Source organism: Bos indicus x Bos taurus, chromosome 5 (genome assembly GCF_003369695.1).
Source record: "Bos indicus x Bos taurus breed Angus x Brahman F1 hybrid chromosome 5, Bos_hybrid_MaternalHap_v2.0, whole genome shotgun sequence".
NCBI lineage: Eukaryota > Metazoa > Chordata > Mammalia > Artiodactyla > Bovidae > Bos > Bos indicus x Bos taurus.
This window is the reverse complement of record NC_040080.1, coordinates 7,568,763-7,586,548: the sequence shown is the minus strand read 5'-3', so window position 1 is coordinate 7,586,548 and position 17,786 is coordinate 7,568,763. Positions and strand designations below refer to the sequence as shown.

At 56.5% G+C, this 17,786-nt stretch overlaps 1 protein-coding gene across 7 annotated transcripts in view; it reads left to right on the top strand.

Moving 5' to 3' along the window:
• The window catches only part of ZC3H7B (zinc finger CCCH-type containing 7B), a 56,628-nt gene extending 43,628 nt beyond the window's left edge, over positions 1 to 13,000 (top strand). For 4 of the 7 annotated variants that reach the window (XM_027540679.1, XM_027540677.1, XM_027540681.1 and 1 more), the window contains exons 16-23: positions 207 to 388; positions 3,430 to 3,515; positions 8,422 to 8,558; positions 8,663 to 8,768; positions 8,900 to 9,008; positions 9,234 to 9,367; positions 9,495 to 9,658; positions 10,000 to 13,000. In XM_027540679.1, the coding sequence (XP_027396480.1) occupies positions 207 to 388; positions 3,430 to 3,515; positions 8,422 to 8,558; positions 8,663 to 8,768; positions 8,900 to 9,008; positions 9,234 to 9,367; positions 9,495 to 9,658; positions 10,000 to 10,246 (1,165 nt within the window). In that variant the 3' untranslated portion in view covers positions 10,247 to 13,000. The remainder of the gene's footprint in view (positions 1 to 206; positions 389 to 3,429; positions 3,516 to 8,421; positions 8,559 to 8,662; positions 8,769 to 8,899; positions 9,009 to 9,233; positions 9,368 to 9,494; positions 9,659 to 9,999) is intronic. The other 3 variants (XM_027540680.1, XM_027540683.1, XM_027540684.1) reach the window with 1 other exon arrangement.
• Positions 13,001 to 17,786: the final 4,786 nt, after the last annotated feature.

The window sequence follows — 17,786 nt, the reverse complement described above, 5'->3', positions numbered from 1 at the left end:
GGCTGGGAGAAGGGCACACCGCTGGGATTCGCGGCAGACCTGCCTGAGCATAGGACCCCCGCCCCTTCCCTCCTGTGCCAGTGGTGAATAGGGGGAGGCAGCCGGGTAGGAGACCTTCATCAAGTGTCTGGCACAGATACCAGGGAGAGGGCCTCGGCCAGGGATGGGGCGCTGCAGACTGCATCATGCCCCGCCCCCCCCACCAGGTGCCTGGTGCACATCGTCCGCTCCACCTCCCTCAAGTACTCCAAGGTTCGCCAGTTCCAGGAGCACTTCCAGTTCGACGTGTGCCGCCACGAGGTGCGATACGGCTGCCTGCGCGAGGACAGCTGCCACTTCGCCCACAGCTTCATCGAGCTCAAGGTCTGGCTCCTGCAGCAGTACTCAGGTGAGGGCTTAGGTGGGGGCTCAGGTGGGGACTCAGATGAGGATTTACGTGAGGGCTCAGGTGGGGGCTCAGGTGAGGGCTCAGGTGGGACTCAGATGAGGATTTACATGAGGGCTCAGGTGAGGATTTAGGCGAGTACTCAGGTGGGGGCTCAGGTGGGGATTTAGGTGAGGGCTCAGGTGAGTATTCAGGTGGGGGCTCAGGTGAGGGTTGAGGTGGGGGCTCAAGTGAGGATTCAGGTGGGGGCTCAGGCGACAATTCAGGTGGGGGCTCAGGTGAGGATTTAGGTGAGGGCTCAGATGAGTACTCAGGTGGGGGCTCAGGTGAGGCCTCAGGTGAGTACTCAGGTGGGGGCTCAGGTGAGGCCTCAGGTGAGTGCTCAGGTGGGGGCTCAGGTGAGGCCTCAGGTGAGTGCTCAGGTGGGGGCTCAGGTGAGGATTTAGGTGGGGGCTCAGATGAGTGCTCAGGTGGGGGCTCAGGTGAGTACTCAGGTTGGGGCTCAGGTGGGGATTTAGGTGGGGGCTCAGGTGAGGGTTGAGGTGGGGGCTCAGGTGAGTACTCAGGTGGGGGCTCAGGTGAGGGCTCAGGTGGGGATTTAGGTGAGTGCTCAGGTGGGGGCTCAGGTGAGGATTTAAGTGAAGGCTCAGGTAAGTACTCGGGTGGGGACTCAGGTGAGGATTGAGGTGGGGGCTCAGGTGAGGGTTGAGGTGGGGGCTCCGGTGAGGACTCAGGTGGGGGCTCAGGTGAGGGTGAGAGGACTGCAGGGTTCAGAGGAGGGCAGTGATGTTGTGATGGGGGCTGCAGAGAAACCAGTACTTCCTGGACATCCTAGGACTCAAAGGCTCTGCATTAGGGGGCTTCCAGGCCCAGAAGACCCTGGGTTTATCCCTGTGTGGGCACTGCTAGGGGAGCCAGTGCAGAGGAGCCAGGAGGCAGAGCTCCATGGGCCATCTGGGTGGTCTGGTCACCAGCGGCCCCTCACTGAGCCCCACTGCTCCTCTGTGAGGCAGTGATGTCAGCTCCGCCTCAGCGATGAGGAGGTTAAAAGCCATTCACTTGCTCTCTGGCTCACCTGATGGGATTCCTTGAGCACCTACTCCATCAGGGTCCTGAGTGAGCATGTGGAGGCCCCTGGCCTCAGGGCCCTGGGATGTACATGAGAGCAAGGCAGACAGTCGGATGGGGAGGTAAGGGACCCTCCATCCTTCTGCTCCAGGAGGCACACTGTCCCCTGCTGCCTGTCATTGTTCACTTAACAGCATTTTTGTTCTGTGTGCAGCATAAAATAACGGTGCATCTAACAAGCCTTGTCTTCTGAGAGTTGGTGGAGTAGGGTGATAGAATTTCAGATGTACATCAGTAACATGAGGAAAGGAAAGCAGAGCAGGAAGACGGAGAGGGACGCGGGATGGGGCATTTGGGATTAGGAAGTCTGGGAGGGCTTCTCGGAGTAGGTGGCATTTGAGCAAGGAAGGGCAGAGAGAGCGTTCCAGGCAGAGGGATCGGCAAGGCTGGCAGCCAAGGAGCAAGCTTGATACAGAAGGAAGGATGTCTGTGAGGGCAGAGCAGCTTCGTGCTGGGGGGAGGGGCAGTGTCAGAGATGAGGCCTAAGAGGTGAAAAAGTCTCGAGATCATAACAGAAATAGAAATAGTTGCATGCATGTGTGCATGCTAAGTCACTTCAGTCATGTCTGACTGTGACCCTATGGACTGTAGCCCGCCAGGCTCCTCTGTCCGTGGGATTCTCCCAGGCATGAATATTGGAGTGGGTTGTCATGCCTTCCTCCTGGGGATCTTCCCCGACAGGGATTAAACACCAGTCTCTTATGTCTCCTGCGTTGGCAGGCAGGTTCTTTACCACCAGCGCCAGCTGAGATTGTTCTAAATACAATGTGCAGGGTTCGGGGGTCGGGGGTTGAGCGGGTAGAGTTGTATGACCTGATCAGTGTTTTTAAGAATTCGCTCTAGCTACTGGGTGGAGAACAGAGGGGCCAAGGGCAGATGGAGAGGGGCCCAGGGGTGTGGCTCAGGCCCTGGTGGCAGCGGTGGAGGTTGTAGAAGTGATCGGATTCTGGGTGTTTTGATGGTGGAGCCAGCGGGAGCTGATGAACCAGACATGATGTAAGAGACAGAGAAAGGGCATCAGGTTGACTCCAGTGGGGACTCTGTGGGCTAAGACGGGGAAGAGCAGGTCAGGGGATCACATCTAGGCTTGTGTGGGATGTGGGGCGGTCTGAGCTGCCTGTTGGACTTCAGGTGGAAAGGTCAAGCAGGCAAGCCAGATGTGGGGGTCTGGAAGGTCCCAGGAGAGCTCTGGGCTGGAGATGCATCCATCAGCAAGAAGGTGGGTGCCAAGCAGATGCCTGGCCGAGTAAGGCCCTACTGGTGAGCCGCTGTGGGGGAGCAATATCCACAGGGCCAGACTGCAAATGAAGTGGGTCTGCAGAAGGAACTAGAAGACCAGAGCCAGGTTGGGAGGAGGGCGGGCCTCGTGGAAGAGGCTGTGAGCTGCCCCTCGGAGGTGCGCTCAGTGTCCACAGTCAGATTGGGAGGGTCTGGGCCACGAGGCTTGGGTATCTGTCCTTTACCAATTGGCAGTGAAGTCCTGGCCCCTCGGTAAGCGGGGCAGCCGGGCTGGGCCAGACATGAAGCCCTAAGAACCTGTGGGCTAGAGGCCACCGAGCAGGGGTCAGACTTGAGGTCCCCCCTGAGGGAGGCAGGGGACAGGGGAGGGACAGAGACACTGGCGTGGATACAGGGAGGCCCCTGTCATCCTGCAGAGCCCACATCTTGCTCCTGCATCTTATTCTCTGTGGGACCTGGAATAAGGCCTGGAATCAGGCCTCTGTCTCCAGCGGCAGATGAACCAACGGGCCTAGAGAGCGTGCAGGGTATCCCTGCTCCCCTAGTCTTTCCCTGGCCTAACTGGGAAGTGGGGCTCCTCCCTGGGCCTGGGGTGGCACCAACACCTCTTGGACCCCCCGCCTTTCTCCTCACTGAGCTCCAGGGATGCCATGTCTTTCCCCCCTCTCCCTTCCCAGGCATGACCCACGAAGACATCGTCCAGGAATCCAAGAAATACTGGCAGCAGATGGAGGCTCACACAGGGAAGGCCAGCAGCAGCTTGGTAAGACCCTGGGCTGGCATAGGGGGTGGGGTCAGCCCCCACGAGGGGCATCCCCCGTTCCCCATCCCTTTGGTTTATCTTTATGTAATGGAGAGTCCAACTCTTTGTAATCTCATGGACTGTAGCCCCCCAGGCTCCTCTGTCCATGGGATTCTCCAGGCAAGAATACTGGAGTAGGTTGCCATTCTCTTCTCCAGGGGATCTTCCTGACCAAGGGATCAAACCCGGGTTTTCTGCATTGCAGGCAGATTCTTTACCATCTGAGCCACCAGGGAAGCCCCCACCTCTTTACCTAGTCGTCATTTATTTAACAGAAAATTTTAAGAAGAACACAAAGAATTTGTGTATAGCTTTTTCTAGAGTCCCCTGATGTTAACATTTTACAACTGTCCACACTCACTTTGTGCTGTGTGTGTGTGTGCATACACACATATACATTTATTTATAGAAACACACTTTTCTGAACCATTAGAGAGTAAGATGGAGACATGATGCCCCGTTACCCCAAAATACTTCAGTGTAAAAATAAGGACACTCTCCATAATAACCACAGTACAGTTACCAACATCACCAAATTCACGCTGGGGTGATTATCCAGATTGTGCTGTACTGTACGCGCGTGCTTAGTTGCTCAGTCGTGTCCGACTCATCGTGACCCCCTGGACCGTAGCCCGCCAGGCTCCTCTGTCCGTGGGATGCTCCAGCAAGAATACTGGAGTGGCTTGCTGTTTCCTCCTCCAGTGATGTACTATTATTCAAATTTTTGTGACTCCTCCCCAGATCCCAGCAACACATTGTATTCCTTTATTGTCTTTTGTGTGTGTGTGTGTCTTTGATTGCCTTTAATCTAGAGCAGTTCCTCAGTCTTTGTGTTTCATGACATTGACTTTTTTTTAATATTTATTCTTTATCTATTTGGCTATGCTGGGACTTAGTTGTGGCACCTGGGGCTTTAGTTATGGCTTTAGTTATAGCTTTAGGATCTTTAGTTATGGCTTTAGTTACAGCTTTAGGATCTTTAGTTACGGCTTTAGTTATAGCTTTAGAATCTTCAGTTACAGCTTTAGGATCTAGTTCCCTGACCAGGGATCCAGGGCCCCTGCATTGGGAGCACAGGGTTTTTAGCCACTGGACCCCCAAGGAAGTCCTGACATTGACATTTTTGAAGAACCAGATGCTTTGTAAAAGGCCTGTCAGTTTGGGATTGTCTGATTGGAGACATGTCACTTCCATTTGTCCCTTCCCCGGTAACTTGATTAAAGGTGCCTCCACTGGAAAGCTTTCTCTGTTGTGAAGTTGATCTCTCCTCCTTTGTAATGAATGACTGTCTTCCTGGAGGGCCTCTGAGACTCTGTAAATGTCCTGGTGTCCCTCAGCCTTTGCCCCCACTGCTCATATCACTTCCTATCCCTCTGGATCCTCACCCAGGTCCCCTGCCGTGAGCTGGCGTGTGGTGGTGTTTTCGGGAGGGGAGACTGAGGCTCAGGACACGCTAGAGACTTGCCCGGGGCACTCGAGCAGAGCAGCAGAGGTGGTCTTGGGTTCTCTGACGGCTCGTCTAGAGTCCACTCTGCTCCCGCCCCAGCTGCTCCATCCCCATCAGCCTGAGGGCACCTCATTCATAAACCGTGGATCAGAATCCTGCCTGCCATCTCCAGGGCCAGTGTGAGGCTCACAGGAGCTGACCATGTCCCTGCTCCATGCAGGGACCCCATCACCCCTGAAGCTCACACTCTCCCCAAGCGGCAGGGGTCATTGTAACTCTATCTGATAGAGGGGAGAGAGGGGTGGTCTTAGGGCCCAGGAGACAGTCACGTGGGGGATGACTCCCACCATGCCCCGCCCACCCACTGGTCACCTAGGGAGGACCCTGGGCCTCAGGCCCCTCTTAAGGCCGGCCTGGGTATGGCTTGGAGCCAGGGAGCAGGCAGGCTGGCCAGTGGGGTACGCCTGGGCCAGGCTGGCTGACCTCGGCCTTCAGTCTCCTGGCCTACCTGCTCCTTCCTGGTCCTTTTTCTTTCTCTCTTCTCTTCCTAGTGGTTCTTGTCCTCCGCCCCTCTCCCACTCAGTCCTCTTCCCCACCCGCCATGCAGTTTATTTTTGCTCCTGGCCAGGAGCCCGGCTGGGAAGCAATGCAGGACTCAAGCTGGACCTGCAACGTTGTCTGCTAGAGAGAGAACACCAAGTCTGCACCACCACCATTCCTCTGATCCCCCTGATTCCTGCCCCCCCGAGATGCCACTCTCGGGCCTGGCTCAGGAACAGGCCTTCTGTGCCAGACCTGGCTGTGCCCTGGGCATGAGGTGTCTCGCTTGCCATCAGAGGGTGGGGCCAATGGCAGCTTGAGGTCAAGGACAGGATGCCAGGGTAGAAGCTGCTCGGGCCTGGTGCTCCTGGTGCAGCTGTGCCACTGTACAGGGGAGCGGGAGCACCTGCCTCACATCAGATCTCTGTCCTTAGGCCACTTACCCACGGCAGGGTTAGTGACCGCTCTGAGCCTCTGCTTCCACTCAGTCCAGTGGGAATAACCCCTACCCCCAGGTCTGCTGCAAGAAGATGCTGAGTCTGCAGTTCTGAAAAGGAAACTGTGGGCCAGCGTGGCTGTTCCTTAGAGCAGTGGCTAAGCCATGGGACTCCTTGGACTCTACTTACCTCACCTGTGAAATGGGCCCTCTCACACTTCTGTGAGGAATCAATGGGACGTCTCAAAATCACTGGTGACACATAAACTTCCTGCCAGCTTTAGCCAGGCTGCGGGATCTGAACCACCTCGTGTTGACTGATTCATCTAGTTATGAGGGCCAGGCCCGATGGAGAGCAGGGCCTAGAGGGTGGGGATAGGGGCCTGCCAGGTAGCTTTAGCCAGGTTACAAAGGCGGGATTTTACCTTGCTGTTGGGATGTGTGTTAACCTGGGGCTGAGCCAGGCTGCATGTCTCCCAGCAAGAGGGTCATTCAACACCCAGGAGGGACTTTCCTGGCAACCTAGCATTTAAGACTCTGTGCTTCTGACATAGGAGACACGGGTTCAATCCCTGGTCAGAGAACTAGGCTCCCAAATGCTGGGTGGCACGGCCAAAAAAAAAAATCCAACAAAGTGAGAGCCCCCTCCTGCTCAAGGGAGGCCCTGGTCTAGGCAGTGCCAGGGACAGAGGATCCTCCCGTGGCAGGAGAGGAAGAGGAGAGGGCTGCCTGGAGGGGTGACCCCACATCTGAGGCCCCAGGGAGCTTGGGGAGGTCTAGCTGACAGGAGGGCCAGCAGGGTGGCCAGCACAGCTGGGCGAGGGGTTGCAAGCGGTAGGAGACAAGGCTGGTAGGCACCCCTTCCATCTCTCGCCCAGCCCCCGACCCTGCCCCAGGCAGGAGTGCGGAAGAGCAGGCCCTCTGCCTGCAAAGGAAAGGCTGAGACAGAGAATGGGAAGGAACATGGTGGGGCTTCAGAGAGGCTGGGACTTCCCTAGTGCTCCAGTGGCTAAGACTCCATGCTCCCTATTCAGGGGGTCCCGGGTTCAATCCCTGCTTAGGGAACTTGATCCCATATGCTGTAACTAAAAGATCTTGCAGGCCATAACAAAGATTGATGATCTGCATGCCGCAACTGAGACCTGACGCAAACAAATAAAAATAAATATTAAAAAAAAAGAGAGTCCAGGGCTGCTCAGAAGTCTGTCCCACTGATAGGCTGGCAGGCTCCTCCAGCCCCACCCTCTAGGACCTGCTCTCCACCAGGCCTGGCCCTCATAACTAGATGAGGCAGTCAGCGTGAGGTGGTTTAGGTACTATGGAAGCCCACAGGATGGTCAGCTGCTACCTAGGAGGACTTCAGGGAAGGCTTCCTGAAGGAGGTGGTACTTAAGCTGAATTTCAGAAGTTTCCAGAACAAGCCTGATAGAAAGGGGCATTCCAGGCATGTGCAAAAGCAGGGAGCTGAGAGGTCACAAGCCATGCCCAGGGATACTCCAGCAGCTCCACAGAGCAGGCCCGTGGGGACTAGCCAGATAAGGTGACAAGTACTCTCCTTCAGGAGACCAGAGCCCTGTCCCAGGCCTGGCCCCCATGCTGAGAGGCCGTGGGGCCCGGAGTTAGGGGGTCGGTTCAGTCCAGTCACTCAGTCATGTTTTACTCTCGGCGACCCCATGGACTGCAGCACGCCAGGCCTCCCGGTCCATCACCAACTCCCGGAGTTTGCTCAGACTCACGTCCATCGTGTCAGTGATGCCATCCAGCCATCTCATCCTCTGTCGTCCCCTTTTCCTCCTGCCCTCAATCTTTCCCAGCATCAGGGTCTTCTCCAGTGAGTCAGCTCTTCACATCAGGTGACCAAAGTATTGGAGCTTCAGTTCAGCATCAGTTCTTCCAACGAATATTCAGGACTGATTTCCTTTAGGATTGATTGGTTTGATCTCCTTGCAGTCCAAGGGACTCTCAAGAGTCTTGTCCAACACAGTTCAAAAGCATCAATTCTTCGGCGCTCAGCTTTCCTTACAGTCCAACTCTCACACCATACATGACTACTGGAAAAACCATAGCTTTGAATAGATGGACCTTTGTCGGCACAGTAATGTCCCTGCTTTTTAATATGCCATCGAGGTTGGTCACAGCTTTTCTTTCAAGGAGCAAGGGTCTTTTAATTTCATGGCTGCAGTCACCATCTGCAGTGATTTTGGAGCCCAAAAAAATAAATCTGTCACTGTTTCCATTGTCCCCATCTATTTGCCATGAAGTGATGGGACTGGATGCCATGATCTTAGTTTTTTGAATGTTTTAAGCTAGCTTTTTCACTCTGCTCTTTCACTTCCCACCAGTAACTGGGAATGGAACTACTGACTCCAAGGCTCCAGGCAGCTTGTGTGTCAGACCCCAGGGCCTCAGCCTGGTCCTGTGGCTTCACCAGCCCCTCTCGCCAGCAGGGTGCCCCACGGACCCACGGGCCTAGCACCTTTGACCTACAGATGAAGTTTGTGTGTGGCCAGTGCTGGAGGAATGGGCAGGTGGTGGAGCCCGACAAGGACCTCAAGTACTGCAGCGCCAAGGCGCGGCACTGGTGAGCCAGGCGCCAGGCAGGGGCATGGGCAGTGGGGGGGCAAGCGCCACGGGTGAGAAAGCCAGGCTCCCTGAGGAGGTCACACAGCCCTCTGCGTCCTGCAGCTGGACCAAGGAGCGGCGGGTCCTCCTGGTGATGTCCAAGGCCAAGAGGAAGTGGGTGTCGGTGCGGCCGCTGCCGTCCATTCGCAACTTCCCACAGCAATACGATGTGAGTGCCAGGGCGGGGTGCAGGGTGGCATCAGGGCTTCAGATATGGGGCCCAGGAGGGCTTGCCCGCTCGCTGGGGCCATGACACTGTCCAGCAGGACTCAGCAGACTCTCCCTACGCCCCCACTGCAGCTCTGCATCCACGCACAGAACGGCCGCAAGTGCCAGTACGTGGGGAACTGCTCCTTCGCACACAGCCCGGAGGAGAGGGACATGTGGACGTTCATGAAGGAGAACAAGAGTGAGTGGGCAGGGTGGGGCAGAACTGACCCCGACAGCCCCACTTGGCAGGCCCCAGGGCACCCGCTGAACCTCACTTTGCTGCCAGGGCCCTGCCCTGGGCCGTGCCCTCTCTGGGTCTCCAGTGGACCAGGCAGCCCCGCAGCTGGGGTCCCGCAGGGGTCGTGGGACAGAGTGGAAGGGGGATCCGTGCTCACCAGGCCCTCCATCCCCTCTTGCCCACCAGTCCTGGACATGCAGCAGACCTATGATATGTGGCTGAAGAAACACAACCCTGGGAAGCCAGGGGAAGGGACGCCTGTCGGTTCACGGGAAGGGGAGAAGCAGATCCAGATGCCCACGGACTACGCCGACATCATGGTAACGCCCACCCGCAGGCTGGTCCCAGCTTGACCTGGCAGGGCCGAGGGGAGGGCCTCAGTCTCCCGGGGGAAGCGATCTGGGCAGAGGGGCGGGGAGTGGGCACCCACGGTGGCCGTGTCCCCAGATGGGGTACCACTGCTGGCTCTGTGGCAAGAATAGCAACAGCAAGAAGCAATGGCAGCAGCACATCCAGTCTGAGAAGCATAAAGAGAAGGTGTTCACGTCTGACAGCGATGCCAGCGGCTGGGCCTACCGCTTCCCCATGGGCGAGTTCCGGCTCTGTGACAGGTGCCCCCTGGGGAGGGCCGGGCCGGGGGGCCGGAGTGGCAGGGCCTGGAGGGCTGTGGGGTGGCTGGCTCTGGTTCTGCTTGGCTGGGAGGTGGCAGGCGGGGGTGGCGTGTCCAGAAACAGTCACTCCTGGCATGAGGACCATGGGGGCATTGGAGGCGGGGACTGCTCCTCCATGTGTGAGATCCTTGGGGAAGGCTGGGCCAGGCCTGCTGTCCTGGGGCTGATGCTGCTGGGGAGAGGCTTGTCGTTGCGGGGAATGGGGATTTCCAGCCCCAGGCCGGGCAGCCTGTGGAGGCCAGGGCACAGGGCTTGGGCAGTGAGCCTCCTGCTGCCCGCAGGCTCCAGAAGGGCAAAGCCTGCCCGGACGGCGACAAGTGCCGCTGCGCTCACGGGCAGGAGGAGCTCAACGAGTGGCTGGACCGGCGTGAGGTTCTGAAGCAGAAGCTGGCCAAGGCCCGCAAGGACATGCTCCTGTGCCCGCGGGACGACGACTTCGGCAAATACAACTTCCTGCTACAGGAGGATGGGAACGCCCCTGGTGCCGCCCTGGAGGCCCCTGCCACTGCCGCCGGCACCGGGGACTAGGCCAGCTCTCGGCCACACGTGAAGTCCTAGGATCAGGGGCCGGGGGTGGAAACAGAGCGCTGTTGGGAGGACTGGGGCCAGCCAGGGCTGGGGGCAGGGGGCATTGGGCAGCCCCCCACCCCGGGGCCCCATCCATCCTCTCTGCCCCCACCCCACCACCGCCCCTGTGCATACCCAGGTGCACGAGCTGCAGCCTGCCCCCTTACCCCTTGGTCCCGGGGTTCTTATCCTACCGAAGCCCTGGGCAGTGCCTCCCCTCCCCGACCCCAGCTCTCCTGGTTGTGGAGGGAGGGGTCTGGCTGACCCCTCCAGCTTCAGCCTACAGCTTTAACTTCTGTCTGCTCCTCAAGGGGGCCCAATGCTCAGGGCTGGGGAGCCTGGGGTCCCCCACTTGAATCTGCAGCAGGAGGGTCCTTCTCCCTGCCCCACTCCCACCCCACCCTCCCCGCCCCTGGGGGCAGATCAGGACACAACAAGGGCAGGAGGCCCCCAACTAGCTTTAAAACACAGCCCCAGGACAGGACTGGAGACACTGCACAGGTCACTTAACCCTCTGGGGCCTCAGTTTCCCCTCTGGTTGGAAGAATGGGAGCTGCTGGACTTCATGGTCTCTGCAGCCTGACTGGGGAGCCTGGCTCTCTGCTGAGGCCATCTGCCCAGCCCTTCTTGTCTGTGGGCCACCGAATGTAGATAGTAGATCATCGGAGCCTTCAGAGATAACACACCCCCAACCCCCATTTTGCAGATAGAAAAACTGAGGCCTAGGAGAGGGGAGTGATCTGCCCAGCATCCCCAGCACACGGCATGGCTCAGCTGGGACGCACATGTGGTCACAAGACTCAGGGCCAGTTACCAGCCAGAGCCTCCAGGCTCTCGGCAGGGATGTGACAGTCTCTGTATCAGCAGCTGGGATCCCAGGCAGCCCCACCCAGGGGTGGGTCATGGCCACACACTGTAGAGGGACAGTTCCCTCTGAGGATGGTCGGAAGGAGTGTAGCAGTGAAGGTCACTTCCCTATGGTCTGCTCCAGAGAGGAGGTTACCTGGCAGGGCGCTTGTGGGCTCAGGTTCTGCACAAGGTCCTGGGGGGAGGGGACTGGGAGGGTGGGCAGTCATGGGACGTGGGGAGAAGGGAGACTTGATCGTGGGCACCATGGGCTGCTCCAGGATCGGACACAGCCCCTCTTTCTTAGGGACTCAGCAGAGTCCTTCCACCTTCTCCCCTCAACCCAGACATACAATTAGGACCATCCATCCCAGCCCCTCCCTGATCCCGGCCCTACCAGCTGCCTGGGATCCCAGCTGACCCCCAACTCCCACCCGCCTCCCCCCACCCAACCAAGCCCTCTCCCATCCCTCCTGTCTCATGTGTCTGCGTGCACCCCCTCCTCTCCATCCCACCCGCTGTGGGCAGACCCAGCCTCCCCCGGTTCCCTAGACATTCCAGAACGCCCCACACCATTGGCACAAGAGGTGGGGTCCCCCGGAAGGAGCTGAGGACCAAGGCTGGAGTCAGTGGTGAGGGTGGGGGGTGAGACAGAGAGAATGGAATACCCTTTATTTCCCCTCAAACAAGAATTTCGAGTGTGCGATGATATGATGACGGGCACCCTGGGCCACAGAGAACCCTGTTCTCGCTGCCGCTGCCCGACCTCTTCCTGATAATTGTGGCATGCATCTTTCCTCTCCCCGCCCCTCCCCCCGGCAGGCCAGCACTGAGGGGTCTGGGTGCTGGTGGTGTGGCTGGAGGGGGAGGAGAGACCCGAGGTGGGGGCCGTGGCCGTGAATGTTGATGACACTTGTTTTCCCTGATCTGTGCCGTTGCAGTCTGTCGTCACCAGCCTTGTTTTTAGTGTGTATATATGTCGCCCCCGTGATGCATATATACACAGGTATTAAATATATCGCTCTATATAATATTATATATGTGTGTGGTATCCAAGGAATCACTTCTAATGATAAAGAATGAGGGCTAAAGATAAAGCATTTGGCCAGAAAATGCAGCCATCCTGGCATAACAAGGATTTTTCGGGGTCAGCAAGCCTTTTACAAGGATTGAGGGACTGAAGCAGGGTGGGGAGAGCAGGTAATTTGGGCAGCAGGGGCAGAAGTGGTCCCTGCCTGGGCTCAGCTCTGCCTCAGAGCTTCCAGACCACCCCAGCTGAGTGGGGAGGGAGCACGTGTGCTCAGGGAAAGAAAAGGGCTTGGTGTCTGTCTCCCACCTGAAGGAATAGGGTTAGAATCCAGATTTTTCTTCTTCTCCAGCCTGTTATCCATGCAGAGGCCCCTGGGATGTTGGGGGCACCCTGGCCTGGCCGGAGCTGGATTCCCCCATGGGGTTGGAAGCGAGCCAGAGGCAGGCAGGGAGCAGGAGGTGGGGGTGGGAGACAGGCGTGTACTCTGAATGATGAGTGTGTTTATTTCAGTTGTGAACCCGACCGAGAGGCTCAGAGAGTTGGAGTGGGCCTGCGTCCCCCCCGCCGGCAGGCAGGGACTAGACATCACGGCAGATACGGCAAAGCGGGGACAGGCACCCCTGATGTGAGGGTCCCTTAGGGATGGGGCCGGGAGGGAGGCTGCGTTTCTCAGGTGGGCAGTAATCAACTTAATGGTCCTTTAAAAATGTCTGTGTATTAAAAATTTAAGAATACCACACTTTAATATTAAATATTCATAAGGTCTAGTATCTTGATAATAATGTAGATGTTTTAATAACAATTTTTGTCCTTCTTAAAATAAAATGAAAGAAACTTGCTTCTTTTAGCCTTTGTTCTAGAAAATAAACAGGTGCACTTTGACCTCTGTCCCCGAGGTGTCACTCCTGCTCCTCCCTTCCTAGCACTTGTGCCAGGGGGCCCTTGTGGGACGAGCTGGCCGGCTGGCTGGCACAGGGCATTCCCCAAGGCAGAAATTCCGAGGGGTGAGGGGCAGAAGGTCTGTGTCCTTGCGCAAACAAGGCAGCCTGGCTGACCCTGGCTCACACAGAGCCTCGCTGGCGGGGACAAACTACTCTCGGTTTAAGTGGCCCCATGGGCCACCCTTTGCTGGCTCTTCCACAGCCTGTCTGCTCGTGGCCTCTGTGTGGGGACTCAGCAGTACCCACACTTTCCTGCTTTTACCCTGTGCTATCTCTGTGCCCTTTCTAGGGGTGGCTTATTCCAGAAAAGTAAGGGGCTCTGACGAGCTTTGGAACGTGAGCCTGTATGCAGCCTGGACTCCTTGGTGCCTGAGGGAGGTCTGAGTCACCTGGGACCAGCTTCCTCATCTTTAAGAGACAGCAAACTGGATCAAGGATTCTCAGTTGGGGACTCCTGTATCTGCCGGAGGCCCTTTTGCAAATCTCCTGGATTGTGTGTGGCTACAGGTGACGGAAGGGGTCCTGACGGGAGCAGCTATCATTGAGAGTAAGCTCTCGCCAGACAATTTCAAACTACAGGGTGCAGTGGCTCCAGGGACAGAGGTCGAAGGTCTGTGAATCCTCTGAGGACAGGGAATCATCTGGGCTGGGTACTCAGTAGGGGCTCAGATGCTTGATAAATGACCAGATGAATAACAGGAGCAGCTGACTTGATGGAGCACCTTCTGCATGCCAGGCACTGTGGATATAGCAAGTCTGTCTCTATAGCAACCTGAACATTTGGAGTCCACATCTCAGCTCACAGAGGTTCCGTGAAGGGTTCCAAAGACCCTCAGAAAAGAGACAAAAAAGATGGAGAATCAGTGGCAACTGGGTGATCAGCAGGGTCCCTTCAGCACTGGTGTTCTGGGGTTCCCAGCACCCCTGGCTGCACTGTGAAAAACCAGCAGGGTATGTCAGGGTCCAGCTCTCAGGAGAAAATGCAGACCTGTCCTCAGGCCGAAGAGATCGTTAACATGCATCAGAACCTCCTTTAAACTTAGAAAGTCAAAGAATAAGATAAGCAGTACTTCAGTGAACCGAGTGGACTAAATTCTCAAAAATTCCCCTAAATTCTCATCCAGTTTTCTCTTAGCCCAGGTTGGTAGGCATTAGCTGAACACTTGTCCCATCTCAGATCTTACAGATACAAGATGATAGACAAAACGTGGTCTTCTGGGAATCCAGTCTGTGAGGTGGAGATGGGCCTGTAGGGAAGAGTGTAGGATGATGTGACAGACAGTGGTGGGAGACACCAGGTGCCACGGAAAGGTACCACATCCACGCTGGGGAGCTGGGGAGGGCTTCCTGGGGGGAGGTGAGCCTGGATTTGAGCTTTAAAAAGATTGTATCATCGTAATCAATGTGTACTTATTACTCTGCATCTTCCCTTTTCTTGGTTGCATTTCACACGTGCATCTCCACCTGTGACATGTAACCTAGAAATGCCCAATGTAACCTAGATATTTATGGTCAGTGGCTTCATCCATCAAGGTGCCTGAGCTGGCTTGAGCTAACTAACCCAGATATGGAACGTAGGCCCATTTCTGGCCTTTGGTCCTGTGATTAGGGGCCGCCTTGCGTACCGCCATCACTATGGTTCCCCAGCTCCTCCTTCCTGCCTTCGGGGAAGCTGCTTGTGAGAGGCTGCCTGGGCACCTAGGGGACTCTGCCCAAACTGCATGCACATACAGCCCCCACCGGCACAGCCACCAGACCTCTGAGCCAGGAGACCCAGTGCGTGCGGACGATCCCAGCATGCCTGCCATGTGGGCCCTCTGAACGTGTCCAGGTTTCCGTGTGCCGCCCCTCCCCTGCCTCTGCCCCCCCACCCCAGCCGCCTGACCCAGCGTCCTGCTGATGTGGCCCCTGTGTGAGCCATGGGTGATGCTGCCAGCTGGACATGCTGACTGTGAGTGGGGATGCCACGTAGACTGACTTTCCATGGCATGAAAATTCCCTAATGGCAGGGCCTTGCCTGGCCCGGTCTGTTATTTAGCTTTGAACTCCTTACAAGGTCTAGGCTGGTGCCAGGTATGCAGTGAGCAATCATTCACAGCCTTAGAGGCTTCGTACATTTGTGCATTGGAAGGGGTCTGACAGGAGCGAACTTCCGAGAATGAAATATCACGCGGCAGGCAGGCACATTTGAGACACGTAGGGACTTCCTGCTGCCTCCCAAATCACACTCTGTGTGCACCTGCCCACTCACCACTGGGGTAAAGCCAGTCGGGCACATGAAAGTGTTCATGGGCCAAGAGATGGCTAATGCACCGACTTAAACCCAGCCCCAGCCCCAGCCTGCGAGTCACAGGTCAAACTGAGGCAACCTGCACACCAGGTCCTCCACACTCTCCGCCCTCCAGAGTTGGACCCTCCAGGGTCACAGAGGCAAAGGGAACTGGGAGGATAAATAAACTGAATCTGTTATGAGGAAGGGGAACAGGGAGGGAATGAGATTCCTGAAATGCACCTTTATCAAAAGCTTTGAGCTTTGAGCCACATACTGTTTTTTGTATTCAATAATGGAAATTAATTTTTAATTTGGGGAAAGAACAAATGGTTTGGGGAGGGCTATTAGGGTGGATCACTTCATGGGAAATAGATGGAGAAACAGTGGAAACAGTGTCAGACTTGATTTTGGGGGGCTCCAAAATCACTGCAGATGGTGACTGCAGCCATGAAATTAAAAGACGCTTACTCCTTGGAAGGAAAGTTATGACCAACCTAGATAGCTTATTCAAAAGCAGAGACATTACTTTGCCAACAAAGGTCCGTCTAGTCAAGGCTATGGTTTTTCCTGTGGTCATGTATGGATGTGAGAGTTGGACTGTGAAGAAGGCTGAGCGCCGAAGAATTGATGCTTTTGAACTGTGGTGTTGGAGAAGACTCTTGAGAGTCCCTCGGACTGCAAGGAGATCCAACCAGTCCATTCCGAAAGAGATCAGCCCTGGGATTTCTTTGGAAGGAATGATGCTAAAGCTGAAACTCCAGTACTTTGGCCACCTCATGGAAGAGTTGACTCATTGGAAAAGACTCTGATGCTGGGAGGGATTGGGGTCAGGAGGAGAAGGGGACGACAGAGGATGAGATGGCTGGATGGCATCACTGACTCGATGGACGTGAGTCTGAGTGAACTCCGGGAGTTGGTGATAGACAGGGAGGCCTGGCGTGCTGCGATTCATGGGGTCGCAAAGAGTCGGACGACTGAGCGACTGAACTGAACTGAACTGAACTGATTAGGGTGGAAGGGGCTTCCCACGGTAAAGAATCCGCCAGCACAGGAGAAGTGGGTTCGATCTCTGGATCAGGAAGATCCCCTGGAGGAGGAAATGGCAACCCAATCCAGTATTCTTGCCTGGGAAATCCCATGGACAGAGGAGCCTGGCAGACTACAGTCCATGGAGTCACGAGAGTTGAACACAACTGAGTACCACGCATACACACACATGTTGGGGTGGAAAAGAGGGTAACTGGAGAATAAGCTGGGGACTGTTGGGAAAAGGAGAGGCTTGAAGGCATCCTGACGTATCTGCTGTTTGAGCAAAATGGGATTTTGGAAAGTGGGGAAGGATGACATAGAAATCAGCTACAAGTGCAGGGAACCAAAGGCTTATTGCACCCAAACAGAGACAGAACAGAACCAGAGACAGAACCAGAGCTGAAAGGAGCCGTGAAGGTGGCCACATTTGGTGGTTTTGGAGCTGAGACTCCAAAGAGCAGTACAGCCGGTTCACGATGCTACATGTGGAGGGGAGGAGCCCGATGATCCCCCGCCCCGCCACCTCCCCTGCTCGGGCAAGGCTGGCGTCGGTCTTTGTAGAGACTGCCAAACAGAATCATGGCTTCAACCTCACGTTCAAGTAAGTGGCCCAGGGACCACAGAGGCCAGTGAGAGGGCCAGGGAGGGGACTGTTGCAAACAGCCAATTGCTGCCCAGGCCCCCAGGCTGGGGCAGAGGCTGAGAAGCAGGACGGTGTCCCAGAAAGAGTCTCAGCCAATCTGCGGGGCCGCTCCCCTTCAGTGGCACCTACTCTGCCTGCCTGCCAGTACCTGTCCACTGGGCACCTGCCTCATCTCCCCCTCCCCTCCGTCCGTGAAGGCCAAAGGGATCTCAGGCTGCAGGTTTGTCCCTCCCCTTAGAAAAGCAGGCTTCAGTTTCTGCAGATAGCGTGCCCCAATTACCCATGCCACACGCACACCGTGTGCCTTCCAGGGCACGTGTGCATGTACACAGCCTATAGACCAGCATCAAAACACACCAACACCCCCTCGAGACTCACAAGCTCGCAGGTAAGTGCGTGACGCCCACTTGTGGGCCTGTGCTCACCAACACAGTACATCCTCTGTGCCCAGCTGCCTGCGGCCGGGGTTGCGGGTCCCGCAGGGCCTGGCCTCTGAAGCTTCTCTGCCGAGTGGGCCTGAGTGTGCAGTGCACGCTCACTGTGGGCGGGCAGCCAGCTCACTGTTCTCACCTGGCAGGCCCGGCTCTGGCTCCCAGCCTGGAGGAGAACTTCCCTTTGCAAAGTTAGATAACACCAGGCTCTCTGTCAGAGGATTGGCGCTGTGGCTCCACGTGCTGATGCTGGCGCCGGGCCAGGCCCGCCCTGCCAGGCAGCGGGAAGGGAAGGCCTGGCTGCAGCCG